General features: G+C 41.7%; 1 protein-coding gene across 2 annotated transcripts; it reads right to left on the bottom strand.

The window, feature by feature from the left end:
- Window positions 1–13,166: 13,166 nt before the first annotated feature.
- Window positions 13,167–21,203, bottom strand: PSMD7 (proteasome 26S subunit, non-ATPase 7). 2 transcript variants are annotated; one of them, XM_036441342.1, is made up of 7 exons: window positions 20,997–21,203; window positions 18,729–18,820; window positions 17,666–17,758; window positions 16,864–16,961; window positions 16,483–16,563; window positions 14,870–14,961; window positions 13,167–14,139 (listed from the first exon to the last, which is right to left on the bottom strand). In XM_036441342.1, the coding sequence occupies exons 1-7, from the start codon at window positions 21,068–21,070 to the stop codon at window positions 13,701–13,703; spliced, it is 969 nt and encodes a 322-aa protein (XP_036297235.1). In that variant the 5' UTR covers window positions 21,071–21,203; the 3' UTR covers window positions 13,167–13,700. The 2 variants fall into 2 exon arrangements, with proteins under 2 accessions (XP_036297235.1, XP_036297237.1); XM_036441344.2 differs by lacking the exon at window positions 16,483–16,563.
- Between the last annotated feature and the right edge of the window lie 1,769 nt (window positions 21,204–22,972).

The following is a 22,972-nucleotide window of genomic DNA, read 5'->3' as shown; positions in this document are numbered from 1 at the left end:
TGGGCCCCACAGCCCCTCCGGGTCCGGATGGGACAGCAGTTCCATGACCTTGCTGGTATTGAGAAACATGTGCATCGTTAACCAAGACAGCTACACTCTGTTGGGTGGCCGAGTGCGGGGCCAGGGGTCCCTGGCTTCAGCCCTTGGCCAGTTGGAGGCAGATATGGTCGAACGGGCTCCTTCCTGGAGTCATCAGCTGAATTCACTGCCCTCCCGCCCATCCCCGACAGGGTAGTGCTAGACTTTGAGAAAAACATTGACAGAAGCCCACATGCTATGCAGACGTCTCCCAATAAATTCAAGTAAGACATGCTCCAGTGGAAATCGTTCTCACTTTTATCCCTCGAGGTGACTGCTGTTCTGTTTGCTGTGGTCCCTCCAGACTATTTTATGTGCATATGCAAATCACTGTCATATCATTGTCAAATAGACTATAATTGAGCTCTTATATGTTGAAACACTTGCTCGCCTCATGAAATGAGCTGTCAGGGACACCTTTTCACGTCCGTCCACATATCTCTAATTAATTCTTCACTGTGTGATATTGCATATTAACGGTGTTTCGGTAAAACACCCGTGTTCGTCCCAGCAGGCATTGCGGTTGTTCCCAAGCTTCTGTGAGTGCCTTGGGCAGGTCTTGTGCACTGAGGCTGCTCTTCCTGGAAGTGGTCCTGGAAGTTGGACTATTCATGATATGCCTTCATTTTTATTTAAAAACGTATTAAAGTTTTAAAATTTAAAGATAGGGTCCTTGCTGGTTTGGCATCCGCCTGCAGGCTGAAGGGTCCCAGGTTCGATTCCAGTCAAGGGCACATGCCCAGGTTGCACGCTTCCCAGTAGGGGGCATGCAGGAGGCAGCCAGACAATGATTTTCATTATTGGTGTTTCTCTCTTCTTTCTCTCCCTCTCTGAAATCAATAAAAATATATTTAAAAAAAAATAGGGGGGGACAATGTTAAAATATGTACACAGATAATAAAAAAAAAATTTAAAGATAGGAAAGGTCTACAGTGAAAGAAAGCCTATCTCCCCTCTCACCCCCACCCCCCCACCCACAAACACACTTTCATTCTTTTGTTACTCAGTCACTCAATCACCTTCTAGAAACAACTATTGCTGCTTGTTTCTTCTGGGCCCCTCCAGACATACTTGTTAAAAACCAACAATTTCTACCCAATTGTCCTTCAAAAAGATCATGTGTTATCAGCCTCAGCAATGGCCAAACCCCTGTCACCACACTGGGTGAACGGAATCCCCATCTGTCCTCCCAGCTCTCCCTTTTCCATCTTCTAACTCTGGGCATCTGTCCTTTCACACGATCAGTGTTTTTTTGTTTTGTTTTGTTTTTAACATTTACTGTGGAACCATAATGAAATCTATTTTTCTGAAGGCTTATTGGAAAAGCAACCAGAACATTTATAGTCCTGTGATCATATAAACACTGTCTACCCCAGAACTAATTAGTATAAAGTCGGACAACTATTTCTTTCTCATAAGCTCTTTCACTCCATAGGTTCGAATGAAACCTGGAGCTCCCTTGCTTTTATTTTATCCTCTCTTTGATTTTATTACATCCTCAAATTTTTTTTTCTTCTGACTCTGAAGTATTTCAAGTGAAACTACTTGGCAAGGTGTCCCCCTACCCCTACACACTAGAGTAAGTTCTGATATGATTAGCCAAAATGAAGAGCAGATATGTCTCCCTTTGTCACCCCAGGTCCTTAAGGGCCTCAGGTGCCAGTGAAATTTTACATAAGGTGGGGTCTCCCTGGGTCTGGAAGGCTCAGTGCTAGCTTCCCTACTGCCCTTCACTGTTAGGGCCCTTCGCCCTTATAGAAAAACTCACCCCATGGATCTGTGTGCTTCCATTTAGAGGAATGTTTCCTAATAAGCTCTCCTGGTTCTCAACAAGGCCCTAGCCTCATCTTGGGGAAGGAAATGGAGTCAGTGCCCAAAGTTATTCCCTTAGCTCATTTCCCTACGGTCTACCTCTTCTTATTTTATTATTATTATTTTTTTTTCAGTGCATCTCTTGTGTCCCACTTTAAATACCATTTTTATCTATGTCCCTCTGACTGAGGTTGATTTGAGCTCACGTTCCTGTAGTCCATGTGCACGAATTGGGCACCACTCGACTGACTCAGGCTGGAGCATGTGACTTTTCATTGGCTATTTTCTATTATTTGTAGCCTGTGAGCATCAACATGGATTCAGGGCCCAACTCCAAACCAGCTGGTCCCAGTGGCAATCATCTTTGGAGTTTTGTTTGTTTGTTTGTTTTTGTTTTTGATGCTTGTTACAATTTTGGTACCTTCCATTCGATTCTGTTTATCACCCCACTGGATGTATTTGATGGTCTACAGTAGGGGTGTCGAACTCAATCAGAGAAGGGGCCAAAATCTAAAATTCAGCCTAAATCGCGGGCCGAATGGTTTACTGAACAGTCATAAACTGTCATTGTGATGGAAACGCAGCGGAGTGCAGTGATGACAGCGCGGTGCGGGCCACATTGCAAGGCCTGGCGGGACGGATTTGGCCCGCGGGCCTTGTGTTTGACACATGTGGTCTACAGCCATGGTCAGCAAGCCACATGCAGCTCTTTGACCCCTTGAGTGTGGCCCTTCCACAAAATACCACGCCCTGGGCAAGTCTATTTTGAAGAAGTGGCATTAGAAGAAGTTTAAGTTTAAAAAATGTGGCTCTCTAAAGAAGTTTCAATCATCATACTGTTGGTATTTGGCACTGTTGACTAATGAGTTTGCCGACCGCTGATCTACAGGACATCATAATCCCAACTGTAGTTCTGTTGCCCCAACCACAACGAAAGCTTCTCCCCTAGGTGCCCTATATCTCTCTTTGGTATAAAATAGTATTAGAAACCAAGATGGGTTCCATCAAGACATTACCGTGAATTCATGATTCGATCAACCTCTCAGCTCCAGACACACAACATAGGAAAAGCAAAGCAAAAGGGCTGGTTTAAAACCAGGATAAATAATTCCATGCATCAGAAACAGAACAAAATGCAAACTATTGAGCCAGACCGAAGCTGTGGGCCTGCTGCCCCCAGAGCTGGCAGTGGAGGCGGGAGCTCAGCTGCTGTGCAGTGAGCCGTCCTATGTTCCTGCATCGATGGGCATGGGCACCAGCTCACAGCTCCCTCCCGTGTCGTGGAAGCAGGCCAGCCAGCAGACAAACCAAACTGTCGCTGCTGCGCACCTGGCTGTGGCTTGGAGAAGCATGGAGACTCGAGGCAGGAACTCAAGCCAACCCACCCCCAAGGTTCTGGCCTGGGTCTGTGCTAGCCCCAGGTCCCCCCAGGCCAGGCTCTAGCATGGATGCCCATCAGGACAGGAGGAGGCAGCTGCAAAACATTAGGCAGATGGAGAAGTAGAGAAAGAACAAATCCTCCCTCAAAATTTTTGTCTCCGTATTTCCGAGAAAGATACACACGGATCTCTTGCTTGGTGGTGTTTGCCGTTAAGGGGAGTAGGTGGCAAATGTCACGGTTCTGGGGTCTTTTTTCTGGAGTGACCAGCTTTTCCAGAGGTGGATCCTCTGCCCTCGCCCGGGGGGAAGGCCATACCTGAGACAGGTACACCTGCCTGTAGGCTTCCTGGGAATAAGCAGCAGGAAGGAGCCAAGGTGCTCGAATCCCCAGCCACTGACCTGACATTTTCTCTCTCTTTCCAGCCCTTCTCTTCTGATCTGACTTGAAGCTCCCTTGACCTCTGTGCCCTGAAGCTGGGAAGGGGGAGGTGGCCAGGCTATAAGTGGTTTGGGAAGGACCTGGGTGTCCATCCCTTCTGGGCACTTCACAACCCTGGTTTTCAGGGCGCCTCCTGCTGGAGTCTCTCTGGGGACTTGCTCATTTCCTTCTGGGCAGTTAACACTCCTCCATCTTCTTCCCACCTTTGGAGACTTCGTTGTGTCCTGGTTCATCACTGAATCCCGGAGATGGTTAATCTGCCTTCTCTGTTAACTCCTTCTGCTCTGACAGGTCTGCATGGGGGCAGAGGAGGGGCAGCTTGTAGCTGGCAGGAGGCGCATAGAGGTTCCAAAGGGGGCTTGACGTCATTCCATCATAGTGATTTTCAGCTAGTCTGCCCATGTTTACCCCAGGGCACTAACTCTGGCCCCTCTTAAGCCTGAGCCTTTCCCAGGACCTGCAGGCCCCATCAGGACCCTCTTGGTTGACGCTCCTTCCGGTGAATTCTTGGCTGTGGCTCCTGCTACTGGCCATTTCTCCCCACCCTCCTCTTTCCAGAATGTGTTGAAGTCCCAGGTCCACCCCTCAGGTACTACCTCTCAAACGGGCCAAATGGCCAGGGAAAAATGGGATTTTTTTTTTTTTTTACATTTATTGACTATCATTTTAATGTTGTCTTGGGAGGGAGAAAAGATAAATTCTACATGTAAGAATTGAATTTCTGCTAATCTACCATGATTAAGCCAAGGCCTTGCTCCTCACCTCTCTAAGACTGACTGGGCTCCTCACTCAAGGTTTGCTTTGCTTTTTTATTCTCCCATTTTTTTTTTATTAAGGTATTACATTGTACATATCTTCCCCTCCCCCCCTTCCCCACTCCAATACATGCCCTCACCCCCCAGTGTCTTGCGTCCATTGATTATGCTTATATGCATGCATACAAGTCATTCGGTTGATCTCTTATCTCCCCCACCTCTCCAAAACCTTCCCTCTGTAATTTGACAGTCTGATGCTTTACTGCCTCTGTATCTGTCTTTTTGTTTATCAGTTTATAATGTTCTTTATTATCCACAGATGAGTGAGATCATGTGGAATTTTTATTTCATTGACTGGCTTATGTCACTTAGCATAATGCTCTCCAGTTCCATCCAGGTTGCTTTGCTTTGTTTTGCCATCTCCAAAGCCATTGGTGGCAGTAGATAGTCCTGTTTTATACATGAGAGGTATGTTTTACTTTTCATTTTCTACTCCCATGGTTTTTATTCTGAGAAATTAATTAGGCCCTGACATTAAAAAGAAAACACTGTAGCCTCTTATGGATTACCCTGGCGAATTCTTGTTCCTGTCTGTGAGAGGACTTCTCAGGTGCTCCCCTCCCCATGACCACCTCGTGTTGTGTTATTCACACCCTCCTGGTGTCATCCCCTCCCCTTGCTTCCAACCAATGGAACGGTGGCGAAGGTGATGGGCTGTCACTTCTGCGATTAAATGACAAAGCATTGTGATCTACTGCTTGCTAGCTAACCATTGCCTTCTCACTTGTGCGTTTTGGATGAAGCAAGCTGGCCTGTTAAAGGGGCTCGTGTGGCAAGGGACTGAGGGGCAGCATCCTGTCAACAGCCAGTGAGCAGCTGAGGCCCCCAGTCCAGCAGCCCCATGAGGAATTGAATCCTGCCAGCCACCGCCTGTGCTTGGAACAGCTGACACCTGGATTGCCACCTGTGGACACCCCGGAGTGGAGGAGGCAGCTAGGCTGTGCGGGGCTCCTGACCCACCCAAACTGTGAGGTAACACTGTGTGTCAAGTTGCTGAAGTTTATGGTGATTTGTTACACAGCCATGGATAACCAATGCACTATCCTAGATCAGGTTTAGTGTCCTTGGACTAGCATCTCTTCCATGCTCTGAGTTCTGAATGTGGTCGTGATTTCTAATGAACGGAAGGGCCGCAACATGAAGATTATCTGTAGATCAAAACATCACCTAACCAGGAATATAGGCAGAAAAGTACTGCTATCACTCTTGTTTCTTTTCTTGGGGGAAGAAAATTTGAGAAGTGGGAGGAATTTCAGTCCTTGTCTCTCCCCTCTCCCTCTCCCTCACCCCCTCCATCCCCCTCCCCCGCCAGCCCACAGCCTGACATCATTTGCTTGGCTTCACTGACGGGCTCAGAGGCCTTGGGTCTGGCCCAGCCTGGGGCTGGCACTCTGCCTTGAGATGTCATTAGTACTTATCTGGGCCTCCAGCCAAACCCAGTTGGCAAGAGCCATGTCCAGTCTCTCAAGGACAATTTTGGGTCCGTTTCCTGTGTAATTACAGGGTGAGCAGCAGAGTAGGTGGTGCCATTACAGCAGTCAATTAGCCCGAAGGACAGCCTCTGCAGCTCCAGGACTCTGGCTGAGGTTGGCTCAAGGGGCACAATTCCCGTCTCAGTAGCAGCCTCCCTCATGAGCATCTGGGCTCTGATGGGCCCTGGGTTTGGGAGCTTTATTTCTTCCATTTCAACCTTCGACTTTTGGATTTTATAGTCATGGTTGTTTGGCGACTCCTTGTAATTGGTTCACATTGGTAAACATATGGGTGTATGAGGTAGGGATAGCTTATGCATTAAACTTTGACTCATCCCATCCCTGCTGTCCAACCCGGGTACCCACCCAGGGGGACCAGTTGTCTGCCACGGGGTAATGGAAGACCTGGATAATTATTTTTTTCTAGCTTTGTTGAGATGTAATTGACATATATTGTTGTGTAAGTGTAAGGTGTACAATATGACAATTTGATACATGTGTATATTGAGAAGTGATTGCTCCAATAAGATTAGTTAACACATCATCACCTCACAAAATTGCCATCTTATTATTGCTGAGAACATTGAAGGCTGTGTGGTGGTGAAAACATGTAAGATCTACTCCCTCTGCAGCTTTCAAGTGTATGATACAGCATTGTTAACTGTAGTCACCATGCTTGCCCTGCATAAATATGACAGAGAAGACTGTGGGAAAGTAGAATAGGATGAATGCATCTACTTTTTATTTTATTTTATTTTAGTTCAGAGTATGGTTAAATGAGTCAGGCCACAGTTCTGTATTTTTGCTGTTAAACAAGAATGTAAATATTCTTACATTTTTAGAACATCTTTTTTTTTTTTCTTTCAAATTCACTTTTATTCATTCCTCCCCCCTCCCCCCCCCAAACTAAGCAGCTTCAATGTATTTATAATGAATGAGAGTACATATAAACCTTCCAGAACATTTCTTGGACTATGGAATTATATTAATAACACCCTTAATGTATTTGATATAAGGTCTGATAATGCCATTAAAGGCCCAATTTCTCTGATACTCACACAGGGATTAGAAGTAAATGAATTGGGGAAACATCCCTAAAACTAGGATTAGTTTTTTAAAAATAATTTTTATTGATTCCAGAGAGGAAGGGAAAGGGAGAAAGAGAGAGAGAAACATGATGAGAGAGAATCATCGATAGGCTGCCTCCTGCATGCCCCACATTGGGAACTGAGCCTGCAACCTGGGCATGTGCCCTGACAGGGAATCGAACCGTGACCTCCTGGTTCATAGGTTGATGCTCAACCACTGAGCCACGCCCGCTGGGTTAGGATTCATTATTTTTAAATTCAATGGTAGAATCACACTTTTAAAATGGTACAATTCACAGTTTCTTTTCTTCAGAAATGTTCAATCTTTTGAGAAAAAATTTATGTATTTATGATAAATTAGAAAACAATCTGGAAACAATCCTTAAAATTTATAGAGAGCTTCAGCCTGTACGTATCATTCTCGTCTTGAAAATTTTAAATTAAATTTATTGGGGTAACATTGATTAATAAGATTATTTAGGATTCAAGTGTACATTTATATGATACATGGTCTGAATATTGCATTGTGTGCCCACCACTCAAAATCATACCATCTTCTGTTACCATGTAATTTATTTTGTTTGTGGCTTTCCAATTTTCCTAGCTTCATTTATTGAAGAGGCTTGCTTTTTTCCATTGTGTGTTTTTCTTTGTCAAAAATTATTTGCCTATATACATATGGTTTTATTTTTGGACTTTCAATTCTGTTTAATTGTCCTGTGTGTCTGTTTTTCGCCGATACCATTCTGTTTTGATTATCGTTGCTCTGTGGTATAATTTGAAGTCAGGTAGTGTGATATCTCCAGCTTTGTTCTTTTTTTCTCAGGATTGCTTTGACTATTTCTTTGACTATTTGGGGTTTTGTGATTCAATGCAAATCTGATGATTTTTTTCTATTTCTTTAAAAATGACATTGGAATTTTGATGGGGATTGCATTAAATCTGTATATTGCTTTGAGTAATATAGAATTTTAAATATGTCGATTCTTACAATCCATGAAGACAGAATGTCTTTCCCCTGCATTGTGTCTTTTTCAATCTCTTTTAATAATGCCTCACATCCTTTGTGAAGTTTATTCCTAGGTATTTTATTCTTTTTGTTGCAATTGCAAAAGGATTTTTTAAATTTCTTGTCTCTGAAATTTCATTTAGTATATGGGAATGCAGTGTATTTTTGTACATTGATTTTTTTCTTTTAAAAAAAACCTTTATTGTTGAAAGTATTACATAGGTACGCCCTTCTCCCCCATTAACCTCTTATAGCCCGCTCCCATGCTCTTTTCCAGCATGTTCTTTTCATGCATATGTGTCTATTACACTCCACAAAATGTCTTCCTTCTCTGCAGCTTAACATCCATGTGCAACCTCTGCTCCCCCCAGGCCCTCACCACCCCATTGTCTGTGTCCAGGGGTTATGTATATATGCATACAAGCTCATTGATTGAGCACTTTCCATCCACCCTCTCCTGCCCCCCCTCTGGGGTTCAACAATCTGTTCATGCTTCTATGACTCCCGGTCTATTTTTGATCATCAGTTTATTTGTTCATTAGATTCCACTGGCTTATTTTGCTCAGCATAATACTCTCCAGGTCCATCCATGCTGTTGCAAATCGTAAGAGTTCTTTTTTAAAAAAAAATTTTTTAATTTTTTTTATTGCCATGTAGTATTCCATTGTTTAAATGTACCATAGTTTTTTTTACCCACTCACCTGCTGATGGGCACATGTACATTGATTTTCATATCCTAAAATTTTTAGGAAAGGATAGATCTAACGGGAAATAAGTATATAAATGAAAACACATGCACAATCAAAATTATGCTGCATATTCTTCCAGGATCAATCCATATCTAAGAACAATGATTAAACCCTCTTAAGGGTCTACCAATTGTGTAAAATATGTGTGTGAGGAGGTTACTATGGTAGTGTAAATCTTTATGGTAGATAAAGATTAAAAAAAAAAATAAGAGAAGGGCTCTAAAAGTGATGCTGATGCTAGTGAGTCATTAAATGAGGTTCAAGCAACTCTCTCCATCTGAGAGGTTCATCTTCCAAGATATCAGAGATGGTCCACATGGTAGGACAAGAGGTGGCTGAATGCAGAGGTTGAAGGGGAGCCTATGACCAGTATGACTCCCAATGTGAGTGGGTAGGATATAGAATAAAGAGGAGGAACAAGTATTGGAATGGGAGGTATCAACTAGATTGAGGATTTTAAAAAATATATGTGATAGGTTGAGTAAGATGAAGGTTCAAAGGAAAAGGATAAGGGAAGGGGCGCCAAGAGGATCCAAGAAAAGCAGGGATGAATGCCAAGACAGAAGCTTTCAGAGGTCAAGTCAAGCAAGGTCAGGGCTGAGAATGGTCAACTGGATTTAGCAAAGTGGAAGCCACTGGTGACTTTGATGAGTGCTGTTAGTGGAGTAAGGGGGGGAAAGCCAGAATGCGTAAGATTAAAGAAATGTCTGAAAGATAAAGAAGAGAAGGCAGCAAACACGGTGACTATTTGATGAAGTTAACTGGGGGCAGGATGGAGAAAGGGCTCCAGAGGAGGATGCAGAATGCAGGGCTGTGAGATGGGAGAGAACTGAGTCTTTATATGAGAGGTCAGAGATGGGGATGAAGCCAGGGTTGAAAATGAGGAAAGAGATACTACGTAGATGAACTACACATCTTAGTTGATTATTTTGGTTAAAAGATGAACTAAGTTATGTTATTATTGATGAGACTTTAGCTGGAGCATAGAGCTAGCAGTCGCACATGGGTGTTAAGCTGCAGAGAAGGAAGACATTTTATGGAGCGTAATAGACAACATATGCATGGAAAGAGATCTTGAGCTGGGAAGGACTTCTTAAATATGAGCTACAAAGTGGTAAACCTAAGGCAAAGGACTGATAGATTTGTCTGTGTCAAAATAAAGATTCTCTAACTTTCATGTGCGCAGGAGAGCATCTTAAAAACACAGATTCCCAAAGATTATAATGCAGTAGGCAAGTTGTATAAATTTACACTGACATAAATTAAATCTAATAAGGTAACACTAAAAATGCATCATGTCCTAATTATTTTACTATTATGTGTGCTATTGAGGTATTTTTATCTATCATATCCATATTTAGGTAATACTGTGCAGTGCTGTGCATCTCTTCCCAACTCGGTGTATTGAAATCAGCGCTGGTGATTTACACCAGGGAAATTGGCAAAGGCGATCAGTTAACCCTTTCCCCTCTTTTTTTTTTTTCTTTTTTTTTTTTTTTTTTTTTTTTTTTTTTTTTTTTTTTTTTTTTTTTTTTGAGAAGTGTTACTAGCATACCACTGAAAACTGTCTTTAAAGAGATCAGCAGTAGTATCAGCAGTGAGGAAAATGAAAGCATGAGATATCAAAGGGCAGGGAAAACCTTCTATATAATTGCCCAAACATTAGGTTGGGGTGTGGCAACTTTACCCAATCTTTTTGCACCCATGCAACGCTCCAGCTTCCTTTAAAATCTTGCCTGGATGACTGCAGCCCAAAGCAGAAGTAACAGGAAGCAACTTTGGGGGAAGATTTCCCAATTCTTTGTTGAACTGGCAACTAAATGTTTCTCTTGCCAAGAGATGAGATTATGATGCCATCTAGTGTCGAATAACAGATTGGCTCGAAAGAGGAATGCTTACAGATTTCTCTTGACCCTGGAAACATATCGATAGTAACTGCCATAGTTTTCCTTCCTTCCTTTTCCTCTATTTTCTTTCCTCACGTCTATTCCTCTTTTGGAGTGCTTTTCTCTTTCCACCTCTCCCCAACAAGAATAGCCATTGATTTTTTTTTTTTTTTTTTTTTTTTTTTTTTTTAAGATCTCAAGTCTGTTTAGCTCCTAGGCAAATATAGATACTATTGGCATAGCAATATGCAAATCAGTGCTTGCCCTTAGTATGTACCATTTGGAGTGAATTTGTTTAGGGAAATTGTAGAAATCTTCTCTTATGTGTCACATAAATCAAATGTTCTCTGGTTTCCCAACATGCCCCATCTCCTGGGACAGGGGCAGAGGAAGTAGTGGTGTTAGTGTGTTGTAATGTCACAAACAACCCTAATTCATTTGCAAGTGTTATTTCTGATTTTCTTAGGAAAATGGTAGAATACAAGGCTTGTTTATAAGTTCCGAGTGAATAGGATATTTCATTATTTTATGAGGACCTGTGCTGTCATTTATTTGAAGTGAAAGTAATTATATATGGTTGAGTTCTCACAGTTGGAGGGTCCTCTAGAAATTGGAGTAAGATCCTGGGGTTGCTAATTCCTGCTGGGAAGGTTTACTTTGCCTCTAGCACACTGGAGAAGAGATATCAGAAGTAGCCCCTGAGTAAGATTACTTCTCTTTTGTCCCTGTAGTGATCAATGGTCTGAACAAAATTAAATGACATTTAATAATAGTTGGCCTAAAGCTGTTGTTGAATTATGATAGTTTCCATTTTTACACTAAGAACTAACCTATAAGTTCAGGGAGATTTTGGATGTTAGTTATCAAACAAAACCAGTAAGGAATAAATATCATTGTCTCTGTAATGTTGTAGCAGGAGTAACAAGTCATTCTCAAGTGTTTGGCAGTGGAAGTGAACGTAAAATATGAGGTCCAGACTCGGGATCAGACTTCTTCCAGGATTCTTCTTGTGTTTCTGAAGCAGTAGTGGAGAAATCTCATCTTGAGTTGGCCAGACGGTACAAATGCAATTTTTAATTTTAATTCAGGGTCAAGGCTTTTACAGTAAATTCAGCTATTTTTCTACTCAAGATTTCCAACAATAGCCTTACGATGCTCACCCTTATCGAGGATGGCAGTTTTGCTTTAGAAAGCGAGCCTAAATGTCTCGAGGCTATGAACTGTTTCCATTAGAAGTAGGAACTGAGGATCCTGTTAGGAAGGTAGAATTCAATTTTATCCACATTGGGTCAAACTATTCGATGCAACAGAGCCTGAGTATTCCCAGAATGCTCAGTAAACACCCCAATTTATCAAATGGTAGCCAACTTATAACGCCAGTGGCGTTAGACCCTAGAAAACTTTTGAAGACCAAACTGTACTACCAAAGGCAGATCTGAATCCTGTGTGGTCTGATTGCCACCTGACCCTTACACGAAGGACCTGCCTGCGTAAAGCCTCAGAACCATTGATTGCATTCTGGCTCTTTGCTGTCCATTCCCTGGAGAGTTAATGTTCCACGTTTCCTTTCTCACACCAGTCTGTTGTAAACATGGAAACTAAATAACAAAAGCTTCAACACTCCTGTGACTTTAAATATATCTGAAGCTTTGAACATTGTATTTAAAATTTGTTAGATGCAAAACCATCTGATCTTTGCTGTAATAGGCAGACATAGTCCTTTATCACCCCTTTTTCTCAGTCTTAATGAACTCTGAAGTGAACTCTCATGTGGGCATGCTTCTATTTATGTAAAACAAAAGCTCTGTTAGTCACACATCATATTATTGACCCTCAAGTTTCCACTAACTTAGTTCATTGGCAGATCTGTGTAATCAAGATTGATACTTTTGGTAACTGTGAAGCATAACACTATGAAGTGGTTACAGAGATTAATTTGACTCAGTTGTAGTGCTAATTCATTGTATTTTTAAATCTTTGGAATGGTACATGAGAGAACTTCAAGGAGGTCCTAACTGCTCAAGAAAGAAAATTAACATTCAAGCGACTACTGTTTGTCAAATGACCAAGTATCTTATTTAATTTGTTCCTAGAGCACTTATTTTGGGGCACTTCTTTCTGTCCTAACATCCCTGTTAATCTGTGGCCTCATGTACGTAGACCCACTGCAGAAGTAACTGAGTGTCCCTTAGGAAAAACTGCTGTAGGGTCTTTGCAGATAAGGTGAGGCACGAATGGGCACCTAGGTCCTCTAAGGCAGAGTTAAGAACTCACCTAGCTATAGCAGACTGTTTCTTAAAGGAATGAGAATCTCTTCCATGAAAGATTCCAAGTCTAATTTACTTCTTTAAGGCAGTTTCAATTAAAGACTGTTTTGGCTGCTTCTGAATATAATTAGATCGCCACTCCCAGAGTAAAAAACGACTAGAACACAAGACTTAAAAACCAAGCCATTTAATTGTTTTTAAGGTAAACAATACATGGATCCCAAGCCCTGAGAATGCCAGAGCTCAAGGTCCAAGTGTCCCAGGGTGTGATATTCTCAACGGAGTTCAGAAGGGTCAGAACTCAGAGGTGTTCGAGGCAGAGCACTTTTGGAATTCATGCATTCCACTAAGCAATTTTGCAAACTGCCAGAAACTGACCCCAAGAGTCTTTGATGGGGAAAATTCAATCCCTGGTTTTACAGATAAAAGAATGAAGAGTACCAAAAATGTGGTTTACTTTTGTCACACAATCTGAATCCTGAGCTGTCGTGATCCCAATTCATAGCATCCTATGCTGTAGTTTAGGTACGAGATCAGTCCCTCTATCCATTCACTTCCATGTAATGCCACAGCAAGAGTGACCTGGGGCAGAGAGCTCTTTTACCGCTTTTAACAAGCACTTACACGAAAAGAACTCTCTGGCGGCACACGGGTTAGTTTATAAGATTTTAATTTACAAATTTAAAAAAAAAAAAGCTACAGGTTTTATTTTTTCTCCTTTTTCTCTTCTTTCTTTGTATCACTCTTTTCCTTATCTTTCTCTTTGTCATCTTTTCTATCCTTTTTGCTCTCTTCTTTTTCCTGCCCTTCTTTCTTTTCTGCATCCCGGTTGGCAATCTTGTTGTTGATGAGGTTGTGCAGGGCAACTACTGAACGGATCAGGGAGGCCAAATACACCACGACCATCTGGTCGTTGGTCTTTAGGTAAAAGGCCTTGACAAACTCCTGCAGGCTAACGTCGGGCAGCAGGTTGAAGACGTCCTGCAGCTGGTAGATGATCTGGTGGTTGATGGGAAGCTTGCCTGTAGCCACTTTCTCCAGGTAGCCTTTGATGTCCAGAAGTTTAGAGTTCAGTCCCTTCAAACCATGCACCTGGTTTGTGATCCGCTGGGAAAGAGTGCCCACAGTAGTGTCTTTGATGTCTCTGTAGTAACACACAAGAGGAGGAAAAAGCATCAGTGTACTTACTGTATTAGCTCCCAGGTTCTCATATTCTAAGGAAATAGTACCTAGCTTTGTGTGTGTGTGGGGAGGGGGGGAAAGAGTATGGGGGGAAAGCAAGTTTTCAAAAGAAAAATGTTACTCCTCCATTTTACAAAGATCTGAGTATAAATTGCTTAACTTTGTTTTAATTGGGAGACATCTATTTTGTTTTTCTTATCACAGGGCATTTTTCAAAAGAAAAGAGAGAGCCAAAATAAAAAGTGTTTCTCTTAAAAACAAACAAACAATAAAAAAAAACCCCTCACTCCTTCAACTTTCCTAACAAAGGGTAGCATTTTCCCACCTGTATTTATACGATGTTGCAAGTTTAAATTAGCAGTAACATTTTGAATTGAAAGAAATCTTACTGAGAAGAACGATGACATTTTTAAATAAATCAGGGTTATATAAGTAGAGTACTTTAAAATAAAGCTCATCCCAAGTGGATTCTCTGCAGAAAACTAGCTAGCTACATTCACTGAAAAGGTCACCCTGGAAGAGAACATGCCTGTACTTTCTTCACACATCTGTTCCTGTCCCAGTCAGTGTTATCATTTCCACCCAAGGTGATACAGGTCTAGAACCCAGATCCCTGCATTCCGATACAGCTCTCCCTTACACTGAGCAGCCTCTTGGGCTGCTTATGAGACTGACACCTTCCCAAGTCTCACCGTAACAAGTGTTCGACCCCAACTTCTTCAGCTTCCTCGGCTCCAATTTCACTGGTCACATGCTCAAATGTTTTTGAGGTTGGAGTTCCATCCTGGGAGAGGAGGCTTAACTGTAGTTATTTGCTTACAAACAAACTGACACAAGTTCCTTTCCACACATTGATTCCTCTGTTTTAAATCAAATCACTTCATGAATTCATTTTTGGGTTTTCCACGGCAAGAGCGGGTAAGATTTGCTTTGAAGGCTTAGTCTTCTAAACTAATGTGACAGAGACTGCCGGAGCATTCTTGATAATCTGTGGGGATGGACACTCAGGGAAGTCTGGATTAGGCTGATTTTTAAAGTATATAGTCCTTGCCCTAGCTGCTCTGGTTCAGTGGATAGAGTGCTGGCCTGCGGAATGGAGGGTCCGGGGTTTGATTCTGGTCAAAGGCACACACCCAGATTTCGGGCTCAATTCCCAGTAGGGGGAGTGTAGGAGGCAGCTGAACAATGATTCTCTGTCATCATTGATGTTTCTCTCTCTCCCCCGTCCTCTCTGAAGTCAATCAATAAAAATATACTAAAATAAGAAAAGTACATAGTTTTTTTCTACAAAAGGCAATACGAGCTCAGGTCAGAAACATCACATTTAACAATCTATTGTTACTTGGATCAGACAAAGCAGAGCACCAAAATGATGCAGTCAGAACACCCTTCTGGTGGCCAGAATTTATCAAAGGAGCTGCTTGGGGATGTGGTTCACTGTATCACTAGGGACTTCCCTAGAGTTAGAGTTCAATTTTCCTGAAAATGGAGAAAAGATATATTCTGGCAGCTCTGTCTAGCTATACCTAAAGCCCAAGCTACTGGACCTGAGAGCACGTACTCGATGTAGTGGCTCAGTATTCAGGTGTCAAATCACACAGATTGGTCTTGCTAGATTGGTCCAGCCAGCTCTGACCTCCTCTATTTATTTATTTATTTATTTATTTATTTATTTAAAAATATATTTTATTGATTTTGTACAGAGAGGAAGTGAGAGAGATAGAGAGTTAGAAACATCAATGAGAGAGAGTCATCGATCAGCTGCCTCTTGCACATCCCCCACTGGGAATATGCCTGCAACCAAGGTACATGCCCTTGACCGGAATCGAACCTGGGACCCTTCAGTCCCCAAGCCGACGCTCTATCCATTGAGCCAAACCGGTTTCAGCTGACCTCCTCTATTTAAAAACCTATGCTCCAGCCATTAGGACTGAAAATCTTCAAGGAGAAAGGAACAGTGGCCCAGGAGGCCCAACAGTGAAAAGTGCATGAGATTAAAGGTAAGCTCTCCAGGTTCTGCATTTACTTTGCTGTGAACATCTCTGGGCAATCATTTAACTATTTTGGGCTTCAATTTCATTTGTAAAAGGGGATTTTAGATCTCTATGGTCCTCTCATTTCTAAAATGTGGCTATTCAAACACTCAAAGGGAAAAACCATAATACCAAACTGTCAATTAACAACCTTCTCTTTCTTATAAAGAGATAAAGGATTTGTTGACTTGAAAATGGGAAAACAAAACCCCAAACAATTGCATTATAAGTAGCAAATCTATTTATTCTAAACTCATAGCAAGATGACTTACATCATGAACTTCTTCCACTGAAATATATGCTTCTGTGGGCAGTCCCAGGTCCTTTGGTTTCACATCAATGATGACTAATACCTTGCAGAAAAACACATCTTAGCAAACCACCTCACACTGAATATATAGAAACGACAGCAGCCATTCTTCTGATCAGGAGTACTGAAGGATTTCATTCAACCAGACAAAAGCCAGAATTTTACATTCAAATGATCTCATCATTTGCTTTGTTCTCCACCCCCACCTCTCTCTCTCTAAAAGCCTAAGCAACTGTCCGACCATCTGACCAGTTGCTATGATACTCACTAACCATCTTAAAATGCTCTTAAGTTAACTGGCAAAGAATATCTTTCAAGAGTTTTAATGACAGAGCGTACTCACTGAGTTAGGGCAGTATCTTTTCATGAGTTCATTGATGGCGATGTCATTCTTGTGTAGTTTAGGGCCAGTGTGGTACCATCCAACTATTCTTTCTCTGGCTGGGTAGGGGAAAAAATTAAGTGGGTTTGAATTGTTAAAGATTTATGTAATTCCCTCAGAAAGGGAAAGAACTCCAGTTATTATGCTCTCTACCCTTTTCAGAATTTAAGACATCTATTTTAAACCTTGACTTATAAAATGTAAAACTCAATAGAATTTTCAGAAAATTGAGCAGCAAGGGAAATTCAGACATCCACATCTCAGACTAGTTTAGGAGACCAGTCAACAATGGAAACAACCAGAAAATAATTCTAAGGCAACATATATTGTAAATGTGGGTTCAAGTCCTATAGACTGCAATTGTAAGTGTTGCAGGAATAAACATTTTCAAAGCAACATGGTTGCTGTAATGAAATATAATGAAATAATACACATGATGAAGAGGTATACTTATCCTGGCAGCAATAAAGGTCTAGGGGCAAGTGGATTTTATTTGCTAATTCGTTGGTTTTCTGCTGCAGAGGGCTAGCTCTCTCCCCTAAAACTTAGGTGGTCTTTGCTAGTCTAGTTTCTCATTTATTCTTCCTCATCTTCTACAACCTCTAGTCTTACTGAAGTCTAGCTAAGGAAAGGGCCCTTGACATTAACCAAAGAAAAGGCAATACTTAAAAAAGAAAAAAATGTTGCGCACACATTCTTAAAAGATAATGTAAATCAATGCCACAAAAATCTTAAACACACACACACAACACACATGACATACCATTGACCTTCTTAAACATTCCATACATGTTTTCCAAATAATCATGGTCTAAAAACCAAACGGAATCATCTTTGTCATCTTCATCAAAAGGAACTAAAGAGGGGGAAAAAAAAAAAAGCAATATTTATTTTAGAGCCAGGTAGAATTCTAGAGCACGGGTCATAATCAGAGACCCCTAGGCCAGATATGATTCACACAGGTGGTTTGTCCAACACAGTATTGAAATTATTTTTGAACTGCTCTCATTAACAAGTAGGAAATTTCACATAAAAATCCAGACTTCTGGCTTCTCTTAAAAAATCAGAAGACCTTCCAACAACTGGCTAAAGCAGGTAGAAGTTGAACCCTTTAAAACAGACATGCGAAAAGCCCCATCACTTCCTCATATTTTCCATTTGGCAAATAACATTACTATCTGGTCCTTTTAGACACTGGAGTTAGTTACTTTTAGTCTAGGGGTCATGCCAACACTTATCTTGTTCTTTTTTGGTGTTGCTTTAATCATAAAATACATTGAAATGTTCTTATAAAGATTCATGCAACAGAATAAAAGGGCAATGGTCTCCACCTTTCCTTTGCTAACCAATAATCGTGGTTAATAGTGCATAGGTTTACAAACGACACCAATTACCTATTTTTATAAAGTTTTACTAAACCACAGCTGCCATTTGTCCACATACTGTCTATAATTGCTTTTCTGCTACAATAGCAGAGCTGGGCAGTTGTAATGGAGACTGTCTGGCGTGCAGGTTTAAAATATTTACCCCCAGATAATGGATTTTCATAGGTTATGATAATGAAGGCTAAAGGCTGTGTATTGAGAGTTTTAGTATTGTTATTTTGGAATCATCAGTTCTAAATGCCCAAAATAAATATTAGACTTTTCAAGGAAAAAAAAAAAATTTACCACCCATTTTAGTGTGTAGCCTTTAGCCTCTTTTTATACCATAGCAATTCTTAATAAGAATTCTGGTTTGCAGTAAAAAATGGAAAACACAAAAAGTCCCTTTTAATTTCCAATTGACATTTTAACCATGCTCAGAAAATGTAAAATGTCTTTTACCTGCAAAACTGTTGGATACATCCAGTACTTTCTTTTGCCATGACCCCAAAAGCACACCAACAACACGCTTCTGGTTTCCAACCTTGCCTATTCTGAATGAGAAAGGAGAATGTCAGTTTAATAGGCACACAGGAGGTGCCAACAAGCCGATACTCAACAGGAAATATTCATGTACAGATTCAACTGTGTGAGTTTACCTGGAAACTAATCCCACTGAACAAATGTAATAGAGTCAGGTTACTCTATTAAATTCTAATAAATATGATGAGTAATTCATGAACTTTTTACACTGGCAGTTTTTACTCACTGTTAACTGGAAAGTAATACAAGCTTGGAAAAAATTTCAAACTTTATACAAAGTTTCAATGGAGAAAATGTAAACTCTCTCTATCTTGAGTTTTAAAATGTTGATGTTTGAAAAACATATGTTACTACCACATTTAACTTTATATTTTTCTTTGCAGCTTACCTTTCTCTTTTAATTATTTTTATTTTTTGCTTTATTCTTTTAAAAAATTCTTTAAGTATAACGTAAGTCTCCTTTCTCCCCCATTGACCTCTCGCCAGCTGCTCCCATCCCCCCTTACCTTTCTCTTTTAAACCTTTCCCATCTTCTCTATCCTTGAATCTTTTCAGGGATAAAGATGTTAAAGTAAAACCAGTTTTATTGGCCAGCTTGATGCTAACTGCTCTCTGGCACATTCACACCATGTCAGCAAGCCCCACTAGATGTTACACTTCTTTGAACCAGTTAGGGGCTCAGAAAGTGATTCTGACCCCAGAGGCTCATGCGTGTCATCTGTGGTCGTTCTGAATGGCTTAATTAGAAAGAAAGTCAACAGCGAGCTGGTGACTAATCACACGGCGAGTAGGATTGAATGAGAAAGATTTTACTTCAGGATTTTTATCTCTATGTCAAACCTCAGTGATTTTTTTCCCTAAGGAGCTACAAGTGTAGCAAGTGATACATAGTCACAATACAACTCTATATTCAGAGGAAAGACAAAACCCACTGTGAAATGAACTATGATTTCTCAACAGTTGCTGGTTTCACACTGGTTTAATTGAATCAATACAAAGTTTGGCAAATTTATAAATGCTTGCTAAATTTGGGGTTTGTATTAAACAAAGTTAAGGATTCTGTATTCCTGGTGGTTTTGATTTTTTTGGAAAACTTAGGCCCTGGGTTTGCACACTTCAAAGTTAATTCCCACACTCACTGGCTTTTATTTTGGTTTACAAAAATCGATTTGTCTTTTACAAAACCCTGCATTCGTTATCTGACACAGCAGCTAGCAGTGACTGTTTGTACCATGCCCTTAACAAGTGTTTGTAAAGTTTACAGAGTAGAACTGACACGATGTCTGCCCCTTTAGCACCCCTAGTATCCTATGGAAGAAAAAATAGCAATTACTGTACAGCATATCCTGTTAGGCTGAGGGCCTTACAAAGCAATAGAACTGAATTGGGGACCCTAAACCTCGCAGTCTCGAGTTGTTCCCCCCCCCCCCCCCCCCCCGGCTGAATTAGGAGTTGTACAAAGCAAAACGCTGGAGAATGAACGGGCACTTAAAAATCTCAACTCTACAGCAGTTGCTCCCAACTGGGTCTTTCTTTACATTAGCTAGTTCAAGTAATTACTTTGTAAAACGTACGAACACGTGTAACAGGTCCAGCGGGACGAACAACCTGAAAACAAGCAAGGGAAGGCGGGAGAAACATATGGGGATGTGTTCTTATCTCAGTTTCCAAACTGATCTCATTTTTAAAAGAAAATCTTGATACCTCATCTACGTTTTTACGATATCGTTAAACCAGAATCCAGCTCAGAAAACTTTCGCAAGTTAAAACCATAGCTCTTCCAGGGCGCTGAGACCAGAATTTCGGTGACAGCCTTGGAAGGCACAGAAGCTAGAATCAGAAGGGCTTTCCTACGAGACAAGGGAGGGGGGATACGGTGACAGATGGGCACGAGGCTTGGGGAGGGGGGGGTCAGGGCCAATTGAAGGTTGCTCCCATAGCATAGCAGCCTAAGGACCAGGATAAAGGAAATGGGCAGCCAATCCCCGGAGGGCCGGCCGGCCGGCCGGCCGGCGCAGGGGGGACAAGGCTGGGTGACTTGGGCTTCCTGAACCGAGGATGGTCTGGGTCTCTCGGCGAGACAGGGCCGCCCTCCGCCCATCAGCGCTCCTGCGGCCGCTTCGCCTTCCCCAGAGCGTCCGTGACTCAGCAGCGGAAGGAGCCGCCGGCCCCGCGCCGCCCGCTCACCGGTTAAAATGATCCACCACACTGAGCAGCACCAGGGGGTGGACCACCACCTTCTGCACCGCCAGCTCCGGCATCGCGACAGACACACCCCGCCCGCCAGGTTCCGCTCTCTGCGACCCGCAAACACAGGCAGCGACCGGCGGCAGGGACACTCGCGGATCCTCCAGGCCCGGCTCCACCCCTTCCGGCCCGGCCGGCGCCGCGCGGCCGCCGACTTCCGCTCCCAGGGTGCCCCGCGCGCGCGTGTCGCTCCCGGGATGACGCACCCGCCGCCGCCGCCGCCGCCCGGAGGAGGGGTCGTGACGGAGAAAGGCGGGACCTGTCCTGCGCGAACCGCTACGAGAATGTTCCCTTGCAAAGTAAAAGGACAAAGAAGACCGATGAAAGGTTGACTCTCCGGTATTTGTCCTGCACTGTTCCCTGCAGTGGTTTTTCCGCCTCAGTGCCCCTTCAGCCCCTTCCCGCTCTCCTCACCTCCCCCCCGTCTGAAGACTAGAAAAAAGTACTAAGAAAAAAAATATAAATAGTAGTAACTAATATTTCCACCGTCCAGAACATGTTCACTTCTGCTCCAAGCCACAATCCTCCAGAATTTCTTAGAAGAACCAACTTTAAATCTCTAGCATTAAGGCGCGCCCTTCATGGTGGATTTGGTAATTTACCTCATCCTCATTTTATTGTCCGGGAATAATTCCCTTAATCTCGACTAGGGACACGTGGCCGATAATATGTGTTTCTATTTCCCACTTGTCTTTTTATTTTAAATAGGGCTCGACGAACGTAGTTTGTGCCTGCAGTCACAGCCTTCAGGCTAGTTTTCAAGTAAAAACTTAGGCGGGTGCTGAAGATGAAAGGAAATAATGCTTTGGTATTTAGCAAGGAAAGAGAAGAAAAAAAAAAAGACTAAATGGGGCAATGTAGGAGACAAGGTTTTAAGCTTATTTGCAGAAAGCCAAGTTACTTAAAATCCATGCAAGTTTATATTTCCGTCTAATTTTATTTTTATTTTAAAAAATTGTTGAAAGTATAATATTTGTACCCTTTCCCCCCATTTCCCCCTTCTTGGCCCGCTTCCTCCCCAGACCTTCACCACCTTATAGACTGTGTCCATGGGTTATGCACAGAAGCATACAAGTTCTTCCTTCTGTCCATCTCTTCTAAGTTGCTGTTTCTCTAAACAAAAACAATACTCCAGCAACTTGAATTGTTTACTAGTTCTTTATCCTGTCTTCAAAAACCTTTTCTCTTCCTGATATTAAAAGGATTTGACCTCACTGAAGACTAGGAGACTTTTGCTCTAAGCCTGCTTCCATGTAATAACTTTTGATATTATTTCTTGGTCTTGCCCATCACTTTTATAACAGGTACTCTTCCTACTTTTGGGAACATTACTTTGGCTTTTTCTCATTCCTTTTAATATATATATATAAAAAACTTGGTAGTTGAAAGTATTACATGTCCCCTTTTTTTCTCCCATTGACACCTTATAGCCCGCTCCTGCCCCCTGCTACTGCTACTTGAGATAACAATTTTTAGATTAAGAAAATTTAAGCCAGCCTCATTGTGTCATGTGTTAAAGCATGCTTGCTGGTGTTTAGTACCTGATTAAAAGTAGACATTCTTGTTTAATCCCTTATATGATGTTATTCCTCACAGGGTAGGCATGCAAATATGTATTACAGAAAAAGATTGCAAGGATATTCCCCCTTAATTTTGTAGTTAAAGATTTAATAGTTTAATTTTGTAGTTAAAAATTGATTTTGATTTTTTTTTTTGTGTTAAGTAAGGATTAAGAATTGGCGTTTAAAAGAAGCATTTTTTAAGTTAAAAATATATAAAATTTAATAAAGAAGATGGGTTGAAATATAAGGAATGTATTTTCCATGTTGTCTTTTTTTTTTTTTAATGGAAATGAAATCATACTTGGTGCTGTAGCCATTATGGGCGCTCAATTCATTCAGAGACATGCAGTAGGA

Source organism: Pipistrellus kuhlii, unplaced genomic scaffold (genome assembly GCF_014108245.1).
Source record: "Pipistrellus kuhlii isolate mPipKuh1 unplaced genomic scaffold, mPipKuh1.p scaffold_m20_p_17, whole genome shotgun sequence".
Lineage (NCBI taxonomy): Eukaryota > Metazoa > Chordata > Mammalia > Chiroptera > Vespertilionidae > Pipistrellus > Pipistrellus kuhlii.
Note: the sequence above shows the minus strand (reverse complement) of the source record. Positions and strands in the feature narration are given on the sequence as shown.

Bases quoted from the DNA above. Each gene is read 5' to 3' on its own strand.
- PSMD7 (XM_036441342.1), bottom strand. From the start codon at position 21,070: ATGCCGGAGCTGGCGGTGCAGAAGGTGGTGGTCCACCCCCTGGTGCTG. The intron at 18,821-20,996 runs GTGAGCGGGCGG...TTTCTCATTCAG, and splicing joins GTGGTGGATCATTTTAACCG to AATAGGCAAGGTTGGAAACC. The intron at 16,962-17,665 runs GTATGTCATGTG...TCCCCTACCCAG, and splicing joins AATGTTTAAGAAGGTCAATG to CCAGAGAAAGAATAGTTGGA.